This window comes from Eschrichtius robustus, chromosome 3, assembly GCF_028021215.1.
Source record: "Eschrichtius robustus isolate mEscRob2 chromosome 3, mEscRob2.pri, whole genome shotgun sequence".
NCBI classification, from domain to species: domain Eukaryota; kingdom Metazoa; phylum Chordata; class Mammalia; order Artiodactyla; family Eschrichtiidae; genus Eschrichtius; species Eschrichtius robustus.
The window spans coordinates 124,872,704-124,893,491 of record NC_090826.1 but is presented as its reverse complement, the minus strand read 5'-3'; the positions used below and the strand labels follow the sequence as shown (position 1 = coordinate 124,893,491).

At 44.0% G+C, this 20,788-nt stretch overlaps 1 protein-coding gene across 2 annotated transcripts in view; it reads left to right on the top strand.

The window, feature by feature from the left end:
* The window catches only part of GPA33 (glycoprotein A33), a 44,491-nt gene that overhangs the window by 14,985 nt on the left and 8,718 nt on the right, over positions 1-20,788 (top strand). For both annotated transcript variants that reach the window (XM_068538354.1, XM_068538353.1), the window contains exons 2-4: positions 1,194-1,348; positions 4,755-4,971; positions 13,511-13,663. In XM_068538354.1, the coding sequence (XP_068394455.1) occupies positions 1,194-1,348; positions 4,755-4,971; positions 13,511-13,663 (525 nt within the window). The remainder of the gene's footprint in view (positions 1-1,193; positions 1,349-4,754; positions 4,972-13,510; positions 13,664-20,788) is intronic.

The window sequence follows — 20,788 nt, the reverse complement described above, 5'->3', positions numbered from 1 at the left end:
GGAATTCCAATGGACGCATTCTAGCTCTGGAGCCTGTGCATTTAAACTCAATGCTATGCTACTTCCTGAAATGGCCATAGAGAAGTTGTGTACTAAATATGGACTGGTACAGGAGTGGCCCAAGATAGCTGCATAGAAAGACCCTGAGCTCACCTCCTCCCACAGACACACCGAATCTACACCTACATATAGAGCAATTCCTCCTGAGGAAGATCTGAGGGCTGATTAAACAGCCACTGCACATAGAAGGACAACATAGAAATGGGTAGGAAAGACAGAGATGTTGTATCCATGGGAACCCAATCCCCAACACAGCAACCTGCAGTAAGGAGGGATATTGCTGATAGGCCTGAGTACGAAATTGCCCACCCTGGGAAACAGCATAAAAATCAGCAGTTTAAAGGGTATCCAGACTATATAGGAAGGAAATCCATTTACTAGAGCTTCTGCCAAATGGGCGTCACTCACACTGTAGTCATAGGTCCACCCAGATTCAAGGGGTGGGGACATAGACCCTACCTCTTGACGGAGGAGAGTCAAAGTCACATGGTAAGAAGAATGTATGTGATGAGAGATACTGATGTGGCGACACTCTTTTTCTCATCTTTTTTCTGATAAACTTATATAGAATAAATTCCCCTGGGAGAACCCTCTCTCTCTTTACCTTGACTTAATCTTATTCATCAACTTTCTTACCATATTTAAGCACTCCATAAATATTTGCTAAATAAATGAATAAGTCATCATCATCACAACAAAAAAGACAGTGGGAAATATTTATTGAGAGCGCTCTATGTGCCAGGCATTAAGCAAAGCATTTATACATATTATCTCGCTTAATTCTCCCAACAGCTCTGAGAATATTAGTGTCCCTTTTTATAGATGAGAACTGAGGCTGACAAAAGTTTACACAGTGTGTAAGAGGTGGGGCTGAGGTGCAAAGCCAGGCTTTTACCCATCACACAACGCAGTTAAATTTGTTGAGATGCTGTGGGATGGGGACAGGGTGAACCAAGGTACACGTGTTTGTCTTCACCCCGGGCCTGGAGGAGAACAGCTGGTGTGCCGTGGCCGAGATCTCAGTTGTAGTGTGTCTAGCTGTGGCTGGAAGAGCGTCACTGGCCATTCCCTCTGAGGTCCAGTGGGCAATGAGTATGAATGCCCATGTCAGTTACTTCCCACTTTCTTTCCAGTCTGGGTGACTGTCCACGCCATCTCTGTGGAAACCCCAAAGGATGTTCTTCGGGCTGCTCGGGGAAAGAGTGTTACCCTTCCATGCACCTACCAATCTTCCTCCCTCGACCGAGAAGGATTTATCCAATGGGACAAGCTTCTAAGGAGTCATACGGTGAGGATCTTTAAAAAGTTGGGAGCATCATGAGTACCACCTGACCATGACCCCTTGGAGGATAAACACTACAAAGCCATTCAATCAATGTTAGGCAGAATAAACCTAGTTAGCGCCCAGGCTGGAATGGGTGGGGAGGGAGCAGTGAATGTTGGACCCGGGGAGGGCCGTATTATGCCACCTCTAGTGTGAAAGAGTCACCTTCCCCAAAACATCTTTCTGTTGGTCAGTCTCAGATGATGTAAACTATATCATTCCTTTTGATTAGCATAGCGCTCTCCCTTGAGGCCAAATTTTGTTATAGTTTTTTCCTGTTTGGGTTCTTTTGGGGACTATGGGAAGATTTTATTTTCTGTTTTGGAATAGATAGTAATCCCATGGTTCAAAAATTAAAACATCATGAAAGTGCACATTGAGAAGTCTCATTCCTACGCCTGCCCCTCTTGTCCCATCTACCCAGTTTCCATCCCCTAATCCTTCTATCTCCCCGTCCTCCCCAGCAAGGCTAATTTTCACTGGTACTGGTTCTTTGGGGCCAGCATTTATTCTGATTGATTGGCATCTCTGCTACAATCATTCAGTATTGTGAATATCACTTTTGGCTAAGATTTAGCTTCTTGTGTATCCTTCCAATGATTCTTTATGCCAATTCAAGAAAATGTGAATGTATATATTCACACACATGAAAATGCATCTACTTTTGACCCTAGAATCCCAGTTCCCTATTCCCCTCACCAAAGGCAACCACTATTACCAGATTTGGGGGTGGACTTCCATAGATACTGCACATGTATACCATGCACACACAAACATAGACATATATTTACATATATGTATATGAATATATATGTTTATATAAACTACATGCATACTGTCCTCCACTTGGCTTTTCTTCCTCTTAATATACCTTGGAACTCTTTCCATATGTCAGTACATTTATATCTATCTCATTCTTTTTTAAATATTTGCATTAAGTATCACATTTTATGAATGCTCTATATGTACCAATGATGGACATTAGGTTTGTTCCCTATATTTTGCTGCTACAAATAATGCTGCAATAAATATCCTTATATATATGTCTCTAGGTATATTTTAAATATTATTGTAATTATTTATAAATATATATTTATATATAAGATAAATTATTAAAAATGAACTTCTGATTCAAAGGCTATGTGAATTTAAAATTTAGATAAATAATGTCAAATTACTTTCATTGGATGTCAGACCAATCTTCATGTTCACCAACAACAGTGTAGGCACCTATTTCTGTAACACAGAGTAGTCTCAAACTATTTGATATTCGCCAATTTGATGAGTGAAAAAGTATCTCATTATTGATCAAATTCACATTTCTTTAACTGTAAGAAGAGGAACATCTATTCATAGTTTTTTTTTTTTTTGGCCACATGTGCAGCATGTGGGATCTTAGTTCCCTCCAGTGGGATGGAACCCATGCCCCATGCAGTGGAAGCATGGAGTCTTAGCCACTGGACTGCCAGGGAGGTCCCTATTCATAAGTTTTAAAGTGGGTTCTACTTTTAAAATGCACACATGCCTGGCATTAGATCCCCAACTACTCAGAGTGAAAGCATTTAGCTTTTTCCCTGACAGAAAAGAAAGGGGAACCCAGGACACCCAAGTCCTAGAGCAGCAGGGCCGATGAGAAAGGAGAGCAAATCTTGGCCTAAGGCACCTTATTGTCTGTTGCCCAAGGCACCCTGATGGGACAGAGCACATGTCCTATCTGTTTCCAGAACCCCAGGAAAAAACCTAGAGAGGTCAGCTGCTGCCTTTAGCTTGTAGAAACTGAAGACACGTTCTTTCACCATCACATGTATTCAGCAAACAAGACATTAGGTCTCTGGCAGGCACGCTTCTGAGTGCTGAGATAAATACTAAAGATCTTCTGTTGACTGATGGATCCCTCACTTCCTAAAGGATTTGAGGCAATCCTGTTGAGAGCAAGCAAGGGTGCAGAGAAAGGGATTTAACCTATGCCCTCAAGGAGATTATTGTGACAGGTCCTAGCAAGGGTTGGGGGGTGACCTGGGGGAGATCCCAGGAGGGGGAAGCCTTAGGATAGCTGTGATTGGGAGGAGGGTTGGGGCATGAAGAGTCCTTGGCAGAGCCAGTAGGTCAGAAAAGAACTGAGCTGGGAAAGACCAGCATCCACAGATGGGTCCACAGCCCAAGACAGGTCTTCATCTCCGACCTTGTTGCTCCTCCCCATCTCAGCCAAGCTTCCTGAGTTATCTGCCCCTACCAGGGTTGTTGCATGTGGTTGGGCAGATTATGCACTTGGGTACCCAGCCCAGGGCGCCTGACCGCCATTAGCTTGGCAAAGGTGTGTCTGTCCAACAACTAGAGCACCTTTTCCTGATTTGCATAAAGAGCATGCCCAGGCATCAGACCTGACACTATGTCTCCACACTCTTTTCCCTGCCCGGCATGGTCTGCCTTCCCCCCCTAATGATCCACCGAAATCACCAGCAGCTTCTCTTCTGTTAAATTCAGTGCGCTGATTCAGTCCTCATCTTATGTCATTTCTCCCTAGCTTTTCCAACTATCAACCACTTTCCTATCTTGGAATCTCCCTCCCTTGGCTCTCTGGTAGCCTCGTCTTGGCTTTTGCTCGTATCTCTCTGACCTCTCTCTGACCTTTCCAAATGAAGTAACTTGGGGACTTGCCATTTCTCTACTCATTTACCCATGGCTCGATGCCATCTGCTTTGCATATATTATCTACTTTAACTCTCACAAAAATCCTATGATACAAGTGTTATTATCATTATCTCCACTTTGTAGATGAAGAAATGGAGTCATAGAGAGGTCAGCATTTTGCTCAAGGTCATAGAACTAGTAAGTGGCAGAACTGGGATTTGAATGGAGGCAGTCTGGTTCAAAAGTAGTGATCTTAGCTAGTACCATGTTCTGTTTGATAAATGATAAGTATATCAATGAATAAACAAATTCCAAAGGCGAGAGTCAAATGAATAAAGGGGGCTTGGAAGCCAAGGATGGCTACCTAGCACAATGCCTGCACATAGTAGGTGTTCAATAAATATTGGTTGACTGAATGTCTGAGAACAGACAATGAACTAAAATGGAACGGGTAAGAGATGCCAGAGGTTACAAGAGGTGAAAGCCTCACTCACACGTGCTGCTCTGGTATGAACTGCCTACCTGCCCCGGGCTTTCAATATTTTCACTAAAAACATATATATATACATCATAAGAGGAATCCACAAATGGACACCATGCATAGAGCTCTTTGTTCTGCAGGGTTGGTGTGTCAGTGCACCTGGGCCTGGGAATGGTGGATGAGGGTAGTCAGGACAGCCTGAAGCATCACGCCACGGCCTTAGGCTGAAGACCAAGTGGTATTTCTTCTTCCTCACAGGAAAGGGTGCTCATCTGGACATTTTTGACCAAAACCTACATCTACGGTGAACTTTATGAGAACCGTGTCAATGTATCGAGCAACGTCGAGCAGTCAGACGCCTCCATCACCATTGACCGGTTGACCATGGATGACAACGGCACGTACGAGTGCTCTGTCTCGCTGCTCTTGGACCTGGATGGCGTCTCCAAGTCACGCGTCCGCCTCTTGGTCCTGGGTGAGTGTCTCCTTCTCCTTCCTGGGGTGGTAGGAAGAGGGGCGGTGAGAGGAGCAGGGCACTCTGGTGGAAAGGTAAAGCCAGGGAGCAATGCCTGACCAGGAGCTAAGACTCCTCCCCTCGCCCCATCCATCTGGGGGGTTGGAGTGCTGCTCCTCCCCCTGGAACCAAATACTCTTCTGTCTGGGCAGACAGCTCCCCAGGGCCAAGGTCAGGGCTGATTTGGAGTGGTCCCTGGGGCTCAGCCTTGGAGATTCTGTCCCTACTCTGTCCAGTGCTCTTTCCTTCACACCAGCTCCTGCCTCTTTCATGCCAAACTTACTAAACAGAAGAAAATGGGAAATCCTAGATCCTACTGTAAAGACTCTCACTGCCTTGCTTTGATGCTGGGGGCCAAATAATGACTCTCTTACAGGTCAGGCATCTTTCCCAGCCCTAAATTCAGCTCAGCAGTAGAAGCCCTTCACACCACCATCTCCCCACCCCTCCTCTCCAACACACCATTGATCAGGTTCTACTGCTTCTGAAATATGTCCCATGATAACATTCTTTCTACACAACTAGCTTATTATTGGAGTTTATAGTTTTGGAATAATTGAACAATCACCTACTCTTAGTATCTTCATTTTGCAGATGAGGCCAAGAGAAAGTAGACACCTGACTCAACGTCAAACAGTTACTGGAAAAACTTTAGTGAGCACCCAGCCTGTGTCCGCTCTAAGAAATGGCCCCCACTGTGGGAGGTAGCAATACTTTAAAGCAAAGCAATGGATCATGTTTCCTTCATTTTTTCCCCTTTACACTACATAGTGGGATTGTATTTTTAATTACATAAGGTGGCTGCCTGGGTTTTTGAATCATTGTAGTGAGTCAAACAATAAAGCCCTGAATAAAGGATAACCTCCTCCTTGCACCCTACTACTAACAAGGTGGCCAAGGCTAGTACTTGTGTGTATTCTTCCACACACTTCTCTTCTCTTTTCAACACACACCCACTTCCTTTTTGTTTCTTTACTTTTCTTTAAAAAAAAGACATCATATTATAAAGATTATTCTGTAACTTTTTCTTAATATTTCATGCACATTTCTCCAGATCAATGCATACAAATCTACCTATTAATAGAATACATTGCCGTGCATGGATGTACTATGATTATTCCAGTGTCCCATACTGATGAGCATTCTCAGGCTGTTTCCATTTTTTTTTTTTTGTACCAACAATACTGACTATATATATATATATATATATATATATATATATATATATATATATATATATATGTATGTATTCTTTCACTGTGTTATCTTTGTTTCTATTGGATAGATTCTTAAAAGAAGTATTTCTATTGCTTAACATCATTAGGCATCAAGGAAATACGAATTTAAAAAAGTAGAATTTCTAGGTCAAGGACTATGCCTTCATTAAACGTTACTCCATACCGGCAAATTACTTTTCCCCAAAGCAACTACTACTGTCATGAGCATTATGTGATCATGTCTGTCTTCCTATATTCTTACCAGTACTGAATATTATCAATCTTTTTAAGTTTTGTAAATTTTGTTAATTTGCTAGGTGAAAAAAAAATCAGTTCAGTCCAAGTCAGTATTTTAATTTAACATCCAATAAGCTTCACACCTCTCCTTAACTTTGTGCTGACCCCCTAAATCTTGGGGCCCAGCAGTGGAATAAGGGCTGCGTCTGTCTTCTTACTCTCCTTAGTCCACCTCCTCCCACCCCCACTTCTGGCTCCTCTGAGGTCATGGCCAAGGGAGGGAGTGTTAAAGGGAAAAAGGCAAGGCCATGTTCACCTAGCCAGGCCACTTACCATTTTCTCTTGGCTAACCCCAATCCTAGCAGACATCCCACTACTGCTTCTTTTGTGGGGTGCATTAGTGGGTCCTTCAGCACCCCCCAGGGATCCACCTGACACAGGCAATGTGCGCACCCACCGGCCAGACTCTCACATCCACCACCCTTTTCCACCCTCCCCTGCTTATGGCAACTCCCTCCTGCTCTCCGCTGTACACTCTGGGCTCCCCTTGATCCAGCGAGCAGCTCTCTGGGACCGAGTCCCTTCAGTATGACAAGAATCAGCCTCCATCATTACCCTCCTAAAGCTTGCATCGGGGAGGGCAGATCCCTCTCACTGCTGCACTCTCCTCACCCCACCACTGCAGTCTGCTCCAGCCAGCTTCTCTGGGCAAGGGGCACGCACCATAGTCTGACCTCAGATGGGTTCTCAGCTACCCAGGGACATCTATAAAGCCCTTCCAACATCACGCTCCAGGAGGAGCGCTGCAGGGACTTACTGATTTCTGTCCCTCCGTGAACCTCAGCCAGGAGTGAGAGATGCCAGCTCTCAACAGTAGACAACCCCATTCTCCATGTGGGATTCTCTTGGTTCCTCCCTGGCTGGGCCTGAGTTGAGGGGAAATACCTCCTTCCCTTCCCCTAAGAGAAGGGGGGAGATGCTCATGGATCCCTATTCCTGAGAATCCTCTTTAAAGAAATCTCCCAGATGAATCTCTAGCCTTCTGGGTGAGGGTAACTGTTAATCAGAGGATTTACTCTTGGGAAGGTCACTGGGATGTTTCTCATGCCTCTCCTCAGTACTTACCATTCAGAGCCTCAACCTGAAGGTTTTAGTGGAAATTCTGAGACACAGGAGAAGTCCCCTCTGTATCCTGCTGATGTTTTCTGTTATGGATTTAGGGTCTCTTGTCTTGCACAAGATCTCCCACTACCACCTTTGAGGTTATAAAAATGAACTTAATGTTTTTTCTTATGTCTGTAAGTCTTATTTTTTATCCTTAGATTTTGTTTTATCTGGAATTTATTTTTGAACATAGGATTCTAAGGGTCTTTGTTTTCTTCCGAATGGATAGCCAGTTACATCAGCATCGTTTGTTATATCAAAGAAACAACTATTTTCCCACTGGAATCCCAGCTTCGTCACATATTAAGTTCTTACATATACATGGCTGTTTTTTACTCCTTATTTTATTTATTTTCCTTTTGATTATTCCTATGCCAATATCATTTGCTTTTGATTGCAGTATGTCTGTTGTCTGTAGTCAGTGTTGAGATACACAGACATACAGATGCACGGACACACAGACACATACACACACACACACACATATATATTTAGAGTTATCAGTATTTGTGTAGTTGGCTTTTAAGGTCTGGCACTGTGTAATATCTTCTCTTACTAAAATTTTCCAAAAATTTTTGTCAGTTTTTACACATTTATTCTTTCATATTAATTTTAAAATCACTTTGCTTAGTTAAAAAAAGTTGGTTGGAATTATATTCAATTTACATTTTAATTTGCAAAGGAATGACATTTTAATGATATTAAGGAAGATGGTATATCAGATTTTCTGACCTTCAAAATTGGTGAATCTCTAATGATAGAATTCCAGACTTTCTGTGGCCAAATGAGGATTAAGGTGTTTACTTAGTTGTATAGGAGGAGGGCAGGAAACTGCACCCATTCCATGTAACCAAATAGCCAATCTCTCTGGGTCTTCCTGCTCTGAAAACCAAAGGGATCCCTCTTAAATGGAGGGAAAACTACCATCAACTTCCAATGACCTTTGCCTGTATAGAGTTGTTATAGATAACACAAATTCACAATCATAACAGCTATCATTTATTGAGGGCCTGCTATGTGCCAGGCATCTCACTAAGTGCTTTATGGATATGATCTCATTTAACCTTTGCAATACATCTGTGAAAGTGGGTATTAACACTCATATTTAATAGAAGGGAACACTGAGACTTGAGAGGTTAAATGACCACTAGAAAGTGTCCAAGCTTTGATGGAAGTCAAATCCAAAGCCCTTCACCGTTCCACCCTGTAAGTCTGCCATTCCCAACCAGCAATCCTTCCAATTCTGGATGATTCCCAAACTCTTCTAGGTTTACCTATCGGTGTACTCTCTCTTTCACTCTATGGCAGATGTAGACTTGCCAGTATGTTTAATCATGTCACAGCATTAACTTGTGTTTTTCCCTTCCTGAGCCCATGCCAGCGAAAGAAGGTTGAAGGGGCAGAGCAATGCTAGCCCTGGATGTGCCCATTGCCTTCATTTGTCCACAGGGCATGCCCATCTTGGAAACATCACTCATTGAAAACTGAGATTCTGTAATTGCTCTTCCACACTGAGGGTCTCAGCTTAGGGTCTGGGACACTGAAGCTCTGCCACCCTGTGAGGGCATGTATGTTTATTTCAGGGTTTTCATGGGGAGCTCTGATGGTCTTAGAGCTTTAGGAACATCCTCCCCTAACCTCATGCACAAGGCTGACACCACCACATTTTATCATCTTATAGCTTTTTTTTTTTTTTTAACTTTTTGGGTTTATTTATTTATTTATTTATGGCTGTGTTGGGTCTTCGTTTCTGTGAGAGGGCTTTCTCTAGTTGCGGCAAACGGGGGCCACTCTTCATCGCGGTGCGCGGGCCTCTCACCATCTCGGCCTCTCTTGTTGCGGAGCACAGGCTCCAGACGCGCAGGCTCAGTAATTGTGGCTCACGGGCCTAGTTGCTCCGCGGCATGTGGGATCTTCCCAGACCAGGGCTCGAACCCGTGTCCCCTGCATCGGCAGGCAGATTCTCAACCACTGCGCCACCAGGGAAGCCCTTATAGCATTTTTACAGCTGTGTTTTAGTTGCCCCAGACTAGGTGGAGTGCCATGATGTGTTTTTCTACCGGCTCCATTGAATCAGGGGAACTACCTATTTGTGGAGGGCTCCTTATGTCAAAATATCTAATGCACAGAAGGTTGTTAGAAAGAAGCCTATTTCTACTCTGCTGTCCTGTTCTTATTCCCCGGCTATAACAACCTTAGTCCAAACACAAATAAACAAATAGCTGTGTTTGGTGATCCCTTGCCTCTTTAAAAAAATACTAATTTAAAAAAAGAAGAAGAAACAAAAAAAGAAAAACATTCACCTATATCACTGGGTTTTATATTTCTCCATGTTTTCTTCCAGATCCTATCCACATGCTTATTTATGTACGTAACTGAATTTGTAGCTTCACGACTGGCATTTTTCTCTTTTCATTCCACATCACCTAACACTTCCTGCTGTCTTAGCACTTAACTGTTCTTTAAGCTTCATGCCACTCCAGCAAGCGGACGCAGAGTCCCTCTGTCCCTGGACTGGACACTCAGGCTGTTTCCAATTTAAGCTATTATAATTAATGTTGCATCAAACCGTTTTGTGTGCATAGCGGTTAATTTTATTTGCATTAGCTCCTGGGGGAGATACTACCCAGCCAGGAAAATGAGTAATTTTCTCCTGTTTCTCGTCTGTATTCTGCACTGCTCCGTCACCCACCCCACTCCCATCCCTCCCCTTGCCCTGATTCACCCGCAGCTGAGTCCCTCACTTTGACCCACCTGGTCCTTCTCGGGCTAATCCTGTCTCCTTCTGGCTTCCCTTAAATAGCTCCCATTTTCTTCTGACAGCAAGCTGGTTGCGGGGAAGGCAGCGGGAACCCAAACAGGTGTGAATATCCCGATTTCCCCCTCCCCTCTCAGGGCCAGCTGCATTTTAAGAGAGGAATTAGTTAACTCGAAGGGCAAACGCTACAAATTTAATCCGAGATTATGCAACTCGGTGAAAAGAATGGCTTTAAAAAAAGATAATTTGGTACTATATGTTAAGAAACCCAGTAAAAATCCTTTTTTTTTTAAAGTTTTCTTTCCGAATGGCTTTGCTGCTGGGCTAATTTTAGGCAGAAGGGCTTTAATTATGTGGGTCCACCCACTCGGGCTGCGTGACCTCACAGTAAACTGACGCGAACACGGAGCTTCCGGACCGAGGGGGAGCGCGCGCCCTCTTGGTCACCGCGGGGAAACCACCTGGCCCGGGTACCTGGAACCTGGCGCCGCCGGGCAGGATGGGTCGTCTCCCCGGCCTCTGGCGCCCCCTGACGTCTGCGGCGGGAGTCGCAGGCTTTGGAGAGGCCTGGGAACCCACAGGGTCCCCGGCTCCCTCCCGTCACTCCGCCCTCTATAAATATTCAGGTAGTATCTGCATTCTGTTTTGCGAGGTGGGACGCACCAACTGAGAATCCGAGATCCACAGGAGTCCCCGCGGGTCTCACACCCCCCCGCAGCGGGTGGAAGGGCAGTCTGAACTAGATCTGTCTGATTCAAGGTCCTAGCTGTTCTTGATGGTGGGGACTGAGGAGGGGAGCTTCAGGGAGGGGTCTGAACTGAGCGAGAGCTGGGGGTGCCTAGGATGAGGTGAGCCGGGAAGGCAGTTTGGGGGCCGAGGTTAAGGGCCCTGGGAAAGGACCCTGATACATTCCTCCGTTAGGTGGGTCTCTTAGGGGATGGTTGGTCCCTTGTTTGCCATTATCTCTACTGCTGCCTCGGAGTGGATTAAGGGTTTGCTTTTAATAATTTTCCCTCAGTAAATGGTGGTATAAGAAAGCTAGTCTTGGGACTTCCCTGGTGGTCCAGTGGCTAAGACTCCGCGCTCCCGATGGAGAGGGCCGGGGTTTGATCCCTGGTCGGGGAACTAGATCCCACAGGCCACAACCAAGTTTGCATGCCGGCAACTAGCATGCCGCAACTGAGACCCCGTACAGCCAAATAAATAAATAAATAAATATTAAAAACAAAACAAAAAAACCCACTACCTACTGGCAAATGGCAGCTATTGGTATTAAAAAAAAAAAAAAAGCTAGTCTTCGGATATGTTCAGCATGGTTTTCTGTGTTTCTCTAGGTGCTCACTTGCCCCAGTCCCTTCTCTCTCCTTTTTGGCTTGTATTACAAAGAAACCCGGTTGTGGAAAGGCTTGGCTACCAGTCATACACATTTAGCATGACTCTGAGTCAATGTGAGACTTCGAAGGTGGTATTATATTTGTGGCCAGCTCTCTTTTTGTGGAATAAAGGCTTAGCTTCCTGGTAAAGGCGTACCTGGAAAACAAAGGTGACAGTTTTGATCGGTGGGGAGGGATATTCCTGTCCCTCTGGAGAGCTCAAGAGATAAAGCTTGGCTTAGCAACCCTGACCTGGTTCGGGTCTCCTCGGAAGTGATGCTCACTTTCTCTGTCCCCCAGGTGCCTGCTTGCTGGGTCAGCAGGGAGGACGGGAGGGCAGCTTGTGAGAGTGGCCCGCGGGTAGCAGCCTCTCCCTTCCCAGGCTGCTTCAGTCCTATGGGCCTGGGCCTGGATACCTGAGTCCTGTCCTTGAACCTGGGGCCTTTTAGGTTTAGGGACTGTCCGATTGGGGGTGGCAGTAGGAAATGCCTCTGATTTGCCCCACGCTCACCCCATGCCTGGCTGGCCCTCACTAAGATAGCAGGAGATGTGGGGGCACACCCAGCCGCCACCGCCAGTGTCAGAGAGGAAATATCATGGGCTGTGGCGCTAGAGGGGAGAGATGCATCCTGGGTAGCTTCTCCTGGCAACTCTGGGCCAAACAGAGATTGGAATTCACCCGCCATGCCCAGTGACCATGCACTGTGCAGTCTAGATTGTAGAAAGGGCAGCGCTATTTACTGGGGCAAGCAAGCCATCCAAGGGGGCACATAAAGAAAGAAGCAGGGGGGACAAGCCTGCCACTGGGGAATTCCAGTAATAGTCCTCTCTACCTGGTGTCCTCCTCTTCCCACCCTCAAGGACACCACCTGAAGTCCCAGGCATACTCGATGCTTCTTGCCTCAGGGCCTTTGCACAGGCTGCTCCCTCTGCCTGGAGTGCCCTCCCCTCTCTTTCTCTGACCACCCCCCTCCCCCAATCACGTCTACTAATGGCTTTGTGATTGGGTCAGTGTCCCTTGTCGTGCCTGTCCTGTCTCAGCATCCTTGCCTCCTGCCTGGTCCTTGTTTGATTACTTGTCTATTGCCCCCACTGGACTCCTTGAACATGAAAACTCACTCACTATGTCATCCCCATGCCCAGCAATGACAGGCATACAGTAGGTGCCCAACAGGTTTTGTAGGACAAACCACTCTACACAGCGGTATGTTAACTAACAGTGCTGAGTGAAAGACCCTGGCTTAAGGTCTTCAGGAATTCTGGGAGATCAGGTTAGGCTTGTGAGTTGAGGGTGGCCAGTTGGTTTTGGTAACCTCCTTTCTGTGGCCTTTCCTTTTCTTGTGTCTGCTCCTTCTGGCCCCTCCATCCCCTCAGCCCTCATTCTCCACCCCGCACATAACCCTGCTGCCACCAGGGGTCTCTCCTATCACCCAGTCACTTGTGGCAATTGCATTTTACCAGCAAAGCACAGGAAGCCGGTAATGCTTAACTGAAGGGAACATTCCTAAGAAGTTAGCATTGAAGGGCTTCAGAGAGAGAGGCTTTCATTGAAACCAAGGGTAGGCAAACTACAGCCAAATCCAGGCTTCAGACTGTTTTATATGGCCTGTGAGCTAAGAATGGTCTCTACATTTCTGTGCCTGTAAACAAACAAGGCAATATGTATGTTTGTGTGTGTGTTTGGGGTGGGGGGTGGGTATCACCAAGCCCCAGCTAATTCATGGCTTCTCTTTGGCTCCTCCCCTACACAGTGCCACCCTCCAAGCCAGACTGCAGCATCAAGGGAGAGACTGTGATTGGGAACAACATCCAGCTGACCTGCCAATCAAAGGAGGGCTCCCCAGCCCCTCAGTACAGCTGGAGAAGTTATGATGTCCTGCACCAGGAGCGTCAAGTCGCACCAGGTAACAGGGTCAGTGAGGAAGGCCAGCCCCCCGCCCCCCCCCCCAAGGCTGCCCCTTTCCCTCCACCCTGCATTTGGCACTGCAATATCTTGGACCATCTCTCTAAGCAGCATTTTCTCTTAATAGCACCTACCTCATAGGTTGTTTTGAGAAATAATAACGTAGTAAATGTTAACTTGTTTTCTTTATTCCCCATAACTGAATTCTCCTGAGTAAGCAAGTATTAATAACCAGTCGGTGCAAAAGCATTGGGTGGGATTTTAGTTTTGATTATGATTATGTCCTAAAGTATACATTTAAGGCCTCAAGTCTAATTCTATGGCTCCACTTAAGGGTGGGGAATTTCCTATTCCCATCCCCTACCCAGGCAGGTCCATCTCAGACTCCCCTGGGGATCCCCATCCCCCAAACTCACCCCCATTTTATGGTCCCACCCAACTACAGGACCAGGTCTGTTGTAAGGGTCCCACATTATTAGGGAAGGAAATGGTAGGTTCTGCTATGGTTGTCAGGAGACCGGTTTTGTACAGGGCAGCTTGGTATTTGACCTTTTGGTCAGGAAACAAACTGAAAAAAAAAAAAAAAAAGGGGGAAAAAAAGAGCTGTATAAACATCCCACTGTCATTACCTTGGAGCCAACTGATGTGGGAAAACCCCAGTGGAATCCCTGGGCCCCTGTGTGCACTGGCTGCCTGGCCAGCTGCACTCACCACTCCTGAAGATCAAGAAAGACAAGGCCTGGAAGGTCACATTGGATTAACTTCTGGGAGGACTTTCTGTCCAGTGTGGGTGGAAAGGAAGTGGGAGGTGGAGCTGTGGATGTAGACAACGGTTCTGAGGAGATGGGACAGGAGAGCGAGCCTTGCCGGGTGAATGCACAGACAGGGGCTCCGGTCAAACCAGGGTGAACTTCACCACTCTACTGTTCATTTGTTTGGGGGCAAAACAAGAACTTCTTAAAAGTAAAAAAGGCATTAGTAGAACCCACTCTATTCAATGTAAAATAGAAGATGTATTGTGGATTTCAACAAGCTTCTGGTTTTGTTTACATATTTCTGGTTGGCAAGTTTTATTGAATGTGTCAAAACCACGTGGCAGCTCTCCTCTGGCCTGTGAACAGCCCAGGGACTCCAGCAATGGTCGCAGAAGGTCAGCCATGGACACTGCTCGGTCTGACCTTCCAGCAAAGTGGGTACAGGTGGGCCCAAAGCTGAGGATTACAAGGTGGTAAATGCTGCAATAGTTTGTGTCCAGTGGTGCTGGAACCCAGAGTATGCATAAAGGGGTCAAAGAAGGTTTCTTCAAGGTGGGGGCACTTGAGCTGGCAGGAGATCATGTTGGTTAGGAGCACGGCGTGGGCTTGAATCCTGGCTCTGCCACTTGTTAGCTGTGTGACCTTGGCAAGTTACTTAGCCTCTCTGTGCCTTCATTTGTACATCTATGAAAAGGGCATGAAACTAGTATTTACTTCATAGGGATGTTGTGAAGATTAAATAAAAGTACGTATAAAGTACTGAGACCAGGGCCTGGTAGAATTATTAGCTGTTATCTGGGCTGGGTCCTCAAGGATGAGTAGGCCAAGCTTGGAGAACAGCACAGGAACCACACATGCAGGAAGGATGGGAGGTACCGCCATAAGAAAAGCAGCGATGAGAGATCGCGCAGGGCTTATGCATCAGGCTAGGGAGGCTGGCCTCTGCCCTGTAGGAAACGGGCACCCCACCCACAGCTCTCCTGCCTCCATCAGGAAAGACTCCTCTGCTTGTTAGAAACCAAAGCTTAGTTTTTCAGTGATCCAGAAAAGGAGAAACCTGAGGGCATGAAAGGAGGTCAAAGGGAGATTCACTCAGTTACTTTGGAAAAGATTTATCTTGCCTGTAGATAAGATTTACTCAGAGTCAGAATTGGGACCTGGGAGTGACCCAGAAAAGCATGGTTAATGGTAATGACAACACAAGCTTGCATCTGGATGGTGCTGTGAGGTGGGAGTGGTTCTCAAAGCCTTTGGCTCCGCCCTGCCTCACGGGGCCCTAGAGAGTCTATTGTGTCTTCTTCTTCTGTGGGTCAGTCCAAACGCCTTTCTGACCTTTAAAACATTTTAAAAGTCCACAGTGGGCAATTTGGGGAGCAGAGTTCCTCAACCCTCCTACATCTGAAGACAGAATTCTCAACATTAGAGATCGCTTCCTTTGACTTGGATCAGTGGAGGCAAGCCAGCAGGAAAAAGAACAGGGAATCTGGAATCAGCAAACAAGGATTTGAGTCCTGAATTCTCCACTCCGTAGCTTAAGTCACTCACAACCTCTCTGACCCTTAATATCTTCATGTGAAAAACTGGGACTATCATTATACTGCCTTCCCGAAAGGCTACGAAAAGAGTAAGAGGAGATCACATATGTGATAGCTCTGAACTGTCCTCGTCAGCTGAGATTCATGTACTGAAGGAGTAGTAATCTGGGTATCAAGGAAGGAGGGAGGGGGGCTGGAGCACTTTAGGGGAGGATGTTGTCAAGGGTGGGCATGGGCCCTGCTCCCAGCAGCCAGGGAAGATCTTGAAGGCAGCCCGAGCTTGTTGACAAAACATGGGATCAGGGGGTGGGGTGGGGGGCAGGAAAGTTAAATCTTGTCAATTTGACATCAGTGTCTCTGGCAGACCAGGGCTTCTCTGGAGGTAAACCTCTCCCCAGCTGGAGCAGAAGGAATGTGGGAGCCCTATTGTCCTGTGCATTTCCCTTCTTGACCACAAGGTGTCGCCACTGCAGCAGAAACATTCATTGTAGCCAGATTTCAGGAACTACTGGGTCCTTTCCAAAAAAGAAAAGGGGCTTGAGAGCTTCAGATCAGAATCAAAGCAGGTCTTGTGGCAATGTGTGTGCACTGGTTAATCCAAAAGTAGCTTCTAATGTCCATTGTTTGTTTTGAGAAACTGGGGCAGGATAGTGCTGACTCTGGCCTAGGATGCCACATGTTCCCACACCCTAAACAAGGCCAGGAGCTCCAAGCTGGGCTCTGATAATTGGGAAGGTCCTGGAGGAGTCTGAGGTCTTCTGCCTTCTATCTGTCTGCAATGTGCTGTGTACATTTAACACATAGACTGAGTTTCACGTGCTAAAATAGTGGGACTCTGATAAGAGCTATACACCCCTGAAACATGCCAGGGTCATAGATCATTTCCCAGCATGCTCTTGTGTTCCTTTAAGTTGCCTCTTAAAAATATAAAAATCCAATTGGTTTAGAAAATGAGACCATTAATATCGAAACCCCCTGTTGGAGATGCCCAGTGCTCATTAGCACATCAGAAGCTCTAACTCAATGATTTCTAAACTTGCTTTGGTCGTAGACCCCTTTCTCAGTAACATATATTAACATCACATGTAAGCAGTATTCCAGAAAATGCACCAAGGTATGGAATTGCAGGATAGAAGGGGTAGCATTTTATAGAAAATGAGTAGCCAGAGAATAGCATGCTGGGTTTCAAGGGAAGAATCTGAAGAAAGTGTATGTGAAAAAGATTGGAAGGAAATAACCTCAAATCAAAGTGCTGTTATTCACAGCTGGTGATATTACAGATGATTTTTATTTTATTCTCTGCTCTTCATAGAGGCTTTCCCTGACCCTTCAAGTGAGATTAAGATCAAATTGCACTTCCATTTTGAACTCTATAAAACACCCTGTAATCACCATTGTTTCATGTCTGTCTTCTCTTATATACTGGAAACGCCAAGAGGACAGGGACCCTCATCATCTTGTTTTGAGCTGATGTGATGAGCATATAAACATTGGACTGAATTGAAGTAATAGTTTTATGTCATAAATTCTTGTATAATATGTATATATTTTTGTAATGAGTGTAATGTAATACATGTATAAATTCTTGTAATGAGCATCCAGTACTTTTATAATTTTTTTCTTTCCTTTTTAAAAATTTTTATTTTATATTAGAGTATAGTTGATTTACAATGTTGTGTTAGTTTCAGGTGTACAGCAAAGTGATTCAGTTTTACATGTATATGTAGCTATTCTTTTTTCAGATTCTTTTCCCATTTAGGTTATTATAGAATACTGAGTAGAGTTCCCTGTGCTATACAGTATGTCCTTGTTGATTATCTATTTTATATACAGTAGTGTGTATATGTCAATCCCAAACTCCCAATTTATCCCTCCCCCTGCCACCTTTCCCCTTTGGTAACCATAAGTGTTTCTAAGTCTGTGAGTCTGTTTCTGTTTTGTAAATAAGTTCATTTGTATCATTTTTTTAGATTCCACTTATAAGTGATATCACATACTATTTGTCTTTACCTGACTGACTTCACCTAGTATGATCATCTCTAGGTTCATCCATGTTACTACGAATGGCATTATTTCATTCTTTTTTATGGCTGAGTAATATTCCATTGTATATATGTGCTACATCTTCTTTATCCATTCATCTGTTTATGGACATTTAGGTTGCTTCCATGTCTTGGCTGTTGTAAATAGTGCTGCAATGGACACTGGGGTTCATGTATCTTTTCAAAGTATGGTTTTCTTCAGATACATGCCCAGGAGTGGGATTGCTGGATCACATGGTAGCTCTATTTTCAGTTTTTTTAAGGAACCTCCATACTGTTCTCCCTAGTAGCTGTACCAATTTACGTTCCCACCAACAGTGTAGGAGGGTTCCCTTTTCTCCACACCCTCTCCAGCATTTATTGTTTGTCGACTTTTTGATGCCAGCCATTCTGACTGGAGTGAGGTGATACCTCATTGTAGCTATGATTTGCATTTCTCTAATAATTAGCGATGTTGAGCATCTTTTCATGTGCTTTCTGGACATCTGTATGTCTTCTTTGGAGAAATGTCTATTTAGATCTTCTGCCAATTTTTTTGATTGGGTTGTTTGTTTTTTTACATAGAGCTGCATGAGCTGTTTGTATATTTTGGAGATTAATCCCATGTCAGTTGCTTCTTTTGCAAATATTTTCTCCCACTCTGTGTGTGGGTTGTCTCTTCATTTTGTTTATGGTTCCCTTTGCTGTGCAAAATCTTTTAAGTTTAATTAGGTCCCATTTATTTATTTTTGGTTTTATTTTCATTACTGTAGGAGGTGGATCCAAAAAGATATTTCTGTGATTTATGTCAAACACAGTTCTGCCTATATTTTCCTCTAAGAGTTTTATAGTGTCCAGTCTTACATTGAGGTCTTTAATCCATTCTGAGTTTATTTTTGTGTATGGTGTTAGAGAATGTTACGATTTCATTCTTTTACATGTGGCTGTCCAGTTTTCCCAGAACCACTTATTGAAGAGATTGTCTTTTCTCCATTGTATATTCTTGCCTCCTTTGTCATAGATTAATTGACCATAGATGAGTGAGTTTATTTCTGGGCTTTGTGTCCTCTTCCATCGATCTAAAACTCTGTCTTTGTGCCAGTACCATACTGTTTTGATTACTGTAGCTTTGTAGTCTAAAGTCAGGGAGCCTGATTCCTCCAGCTCTGTTTTTCATTCTGAGGATTGCTTTGGCTATTTGGGGTCTTTTGTGTTTTCATACAAACTTTAAGATTTTTTGTTCTAGATCTGCAAAAAATGCTATTGGTAATTTGATAGGCTTTGCATTGAATCTGTAGATTGCCTTGGGGAGTATAGTTATTTTGACAATATTGATTCTTCCAATCCAGGAACATGGTATATCTTTCCATCTGTTTGTGTCATCTTCAATTTTTTCATCAGTGTCTTATAGTTTTCATAATGCCGGTCTTTTGCCTCCTTAGGTAGGTTTATTCCTAGGTATTTTGTTCTTTTTGATGTAATGGTAAATGGGACTGTTCCTTAATTTCTCTTTTGGATCTTTCATTGTTAGTGTATAGGAATGCAAGAGATTTCTCTGTGTTAATTTTGTACCCTGCAACTTTACCAAATTCATTGATGAGCTCTAGTAATTTTCTGGTAGCATCTTTAGGATTTTCCATGTATAGTATCATGTCATCTGCAAACAGTGACAGTTTTACTTCTTCTTTTCCAGTTTGGATTCCTTTTCTTCTCTGATTACCATGGCTTCCAAAACAATGTTGAATAAAAGTGGCAAGAGCAGACATCCTTGTCTTGTTCTTGATCGTAGAGGAAATGATTTCAGCTTTTCACCGTTGAGTATGATGTTAGCTGTGGGTTTATTATATATGGTCTTTATTATGTTGAGGTATGTTTCCTCTATGCCCACTTTCTGGAGAGTTTTTATCATAAATCGGTGTTGAATTTTGTCAAAAGCTTTTTCTGCATCTATTGGGATGATCATATAGTTTTTATTTTTCAGTTTGTCAATGTGGAGTATCACACTGACTGATTTGTGGATACTGAAAAATCCTTGCATCCCTGGGATAAATCCCACTTGATCATGGTGTATGATCCTTTTAATGTATTATTGGATTTGGCTTGCTAGTATTTTCTTGAGGATTTTTGCATCTATGATCATCAGTGATATTGGCCTGTAATTTTCTTTTTCTGTGGTATCTTTGACTGGTTTTGGTATCAGGGTGATGGTGGCCTCATAGAATGAGTTTGGGAACATTCCTTCCTCTGCCATTTTTTGGAAGAGTTTCAGAAGGATAGGTGTTAACTCTTCTCTAAATGTTTGATAGAATTCACCTGTGAAGCCCTCTGGTACTGGAATTTTGTTTGTTGAGAGTGTTTTAATCATAGTTTCAATTTCAGTCTTGTGATTGGTCTGTTTATATTTTCTATTTCTTCCTGGTTCGGTCTCGGGAGGTTGTGCTTTTCTAAGAATTTGTCCATTTCTTCCAGGTTGTCCATTTTATTGGCATATAGCTGCTTGTAGTAATCTCTTATGATCCTTTGTATTTCTGCAGTGTCAGTTGTTACTTCTTTTTCATTTCTAATTTTATTGATTTGAGCCCTCTCCCTTTTTTTTCTTGATGAGTCTGGCTAAAGGTTTATCAATTTTGTTTATCTTTTCAAAGAACCAGCTTTTAGTTTCACTTTAGTTTCACTTTTCTATTGTTTTCTTCATCTGTATTTCATTTATTTCTGCTCTGATCTTTATGATTTCTTTCCTTCTACTAAGTTTAGGTTTTTTTCATTCTTCTTTCTCTAGTTGTTTTAGGTGTAAGGTTAGGTGGTTTATTTGAGA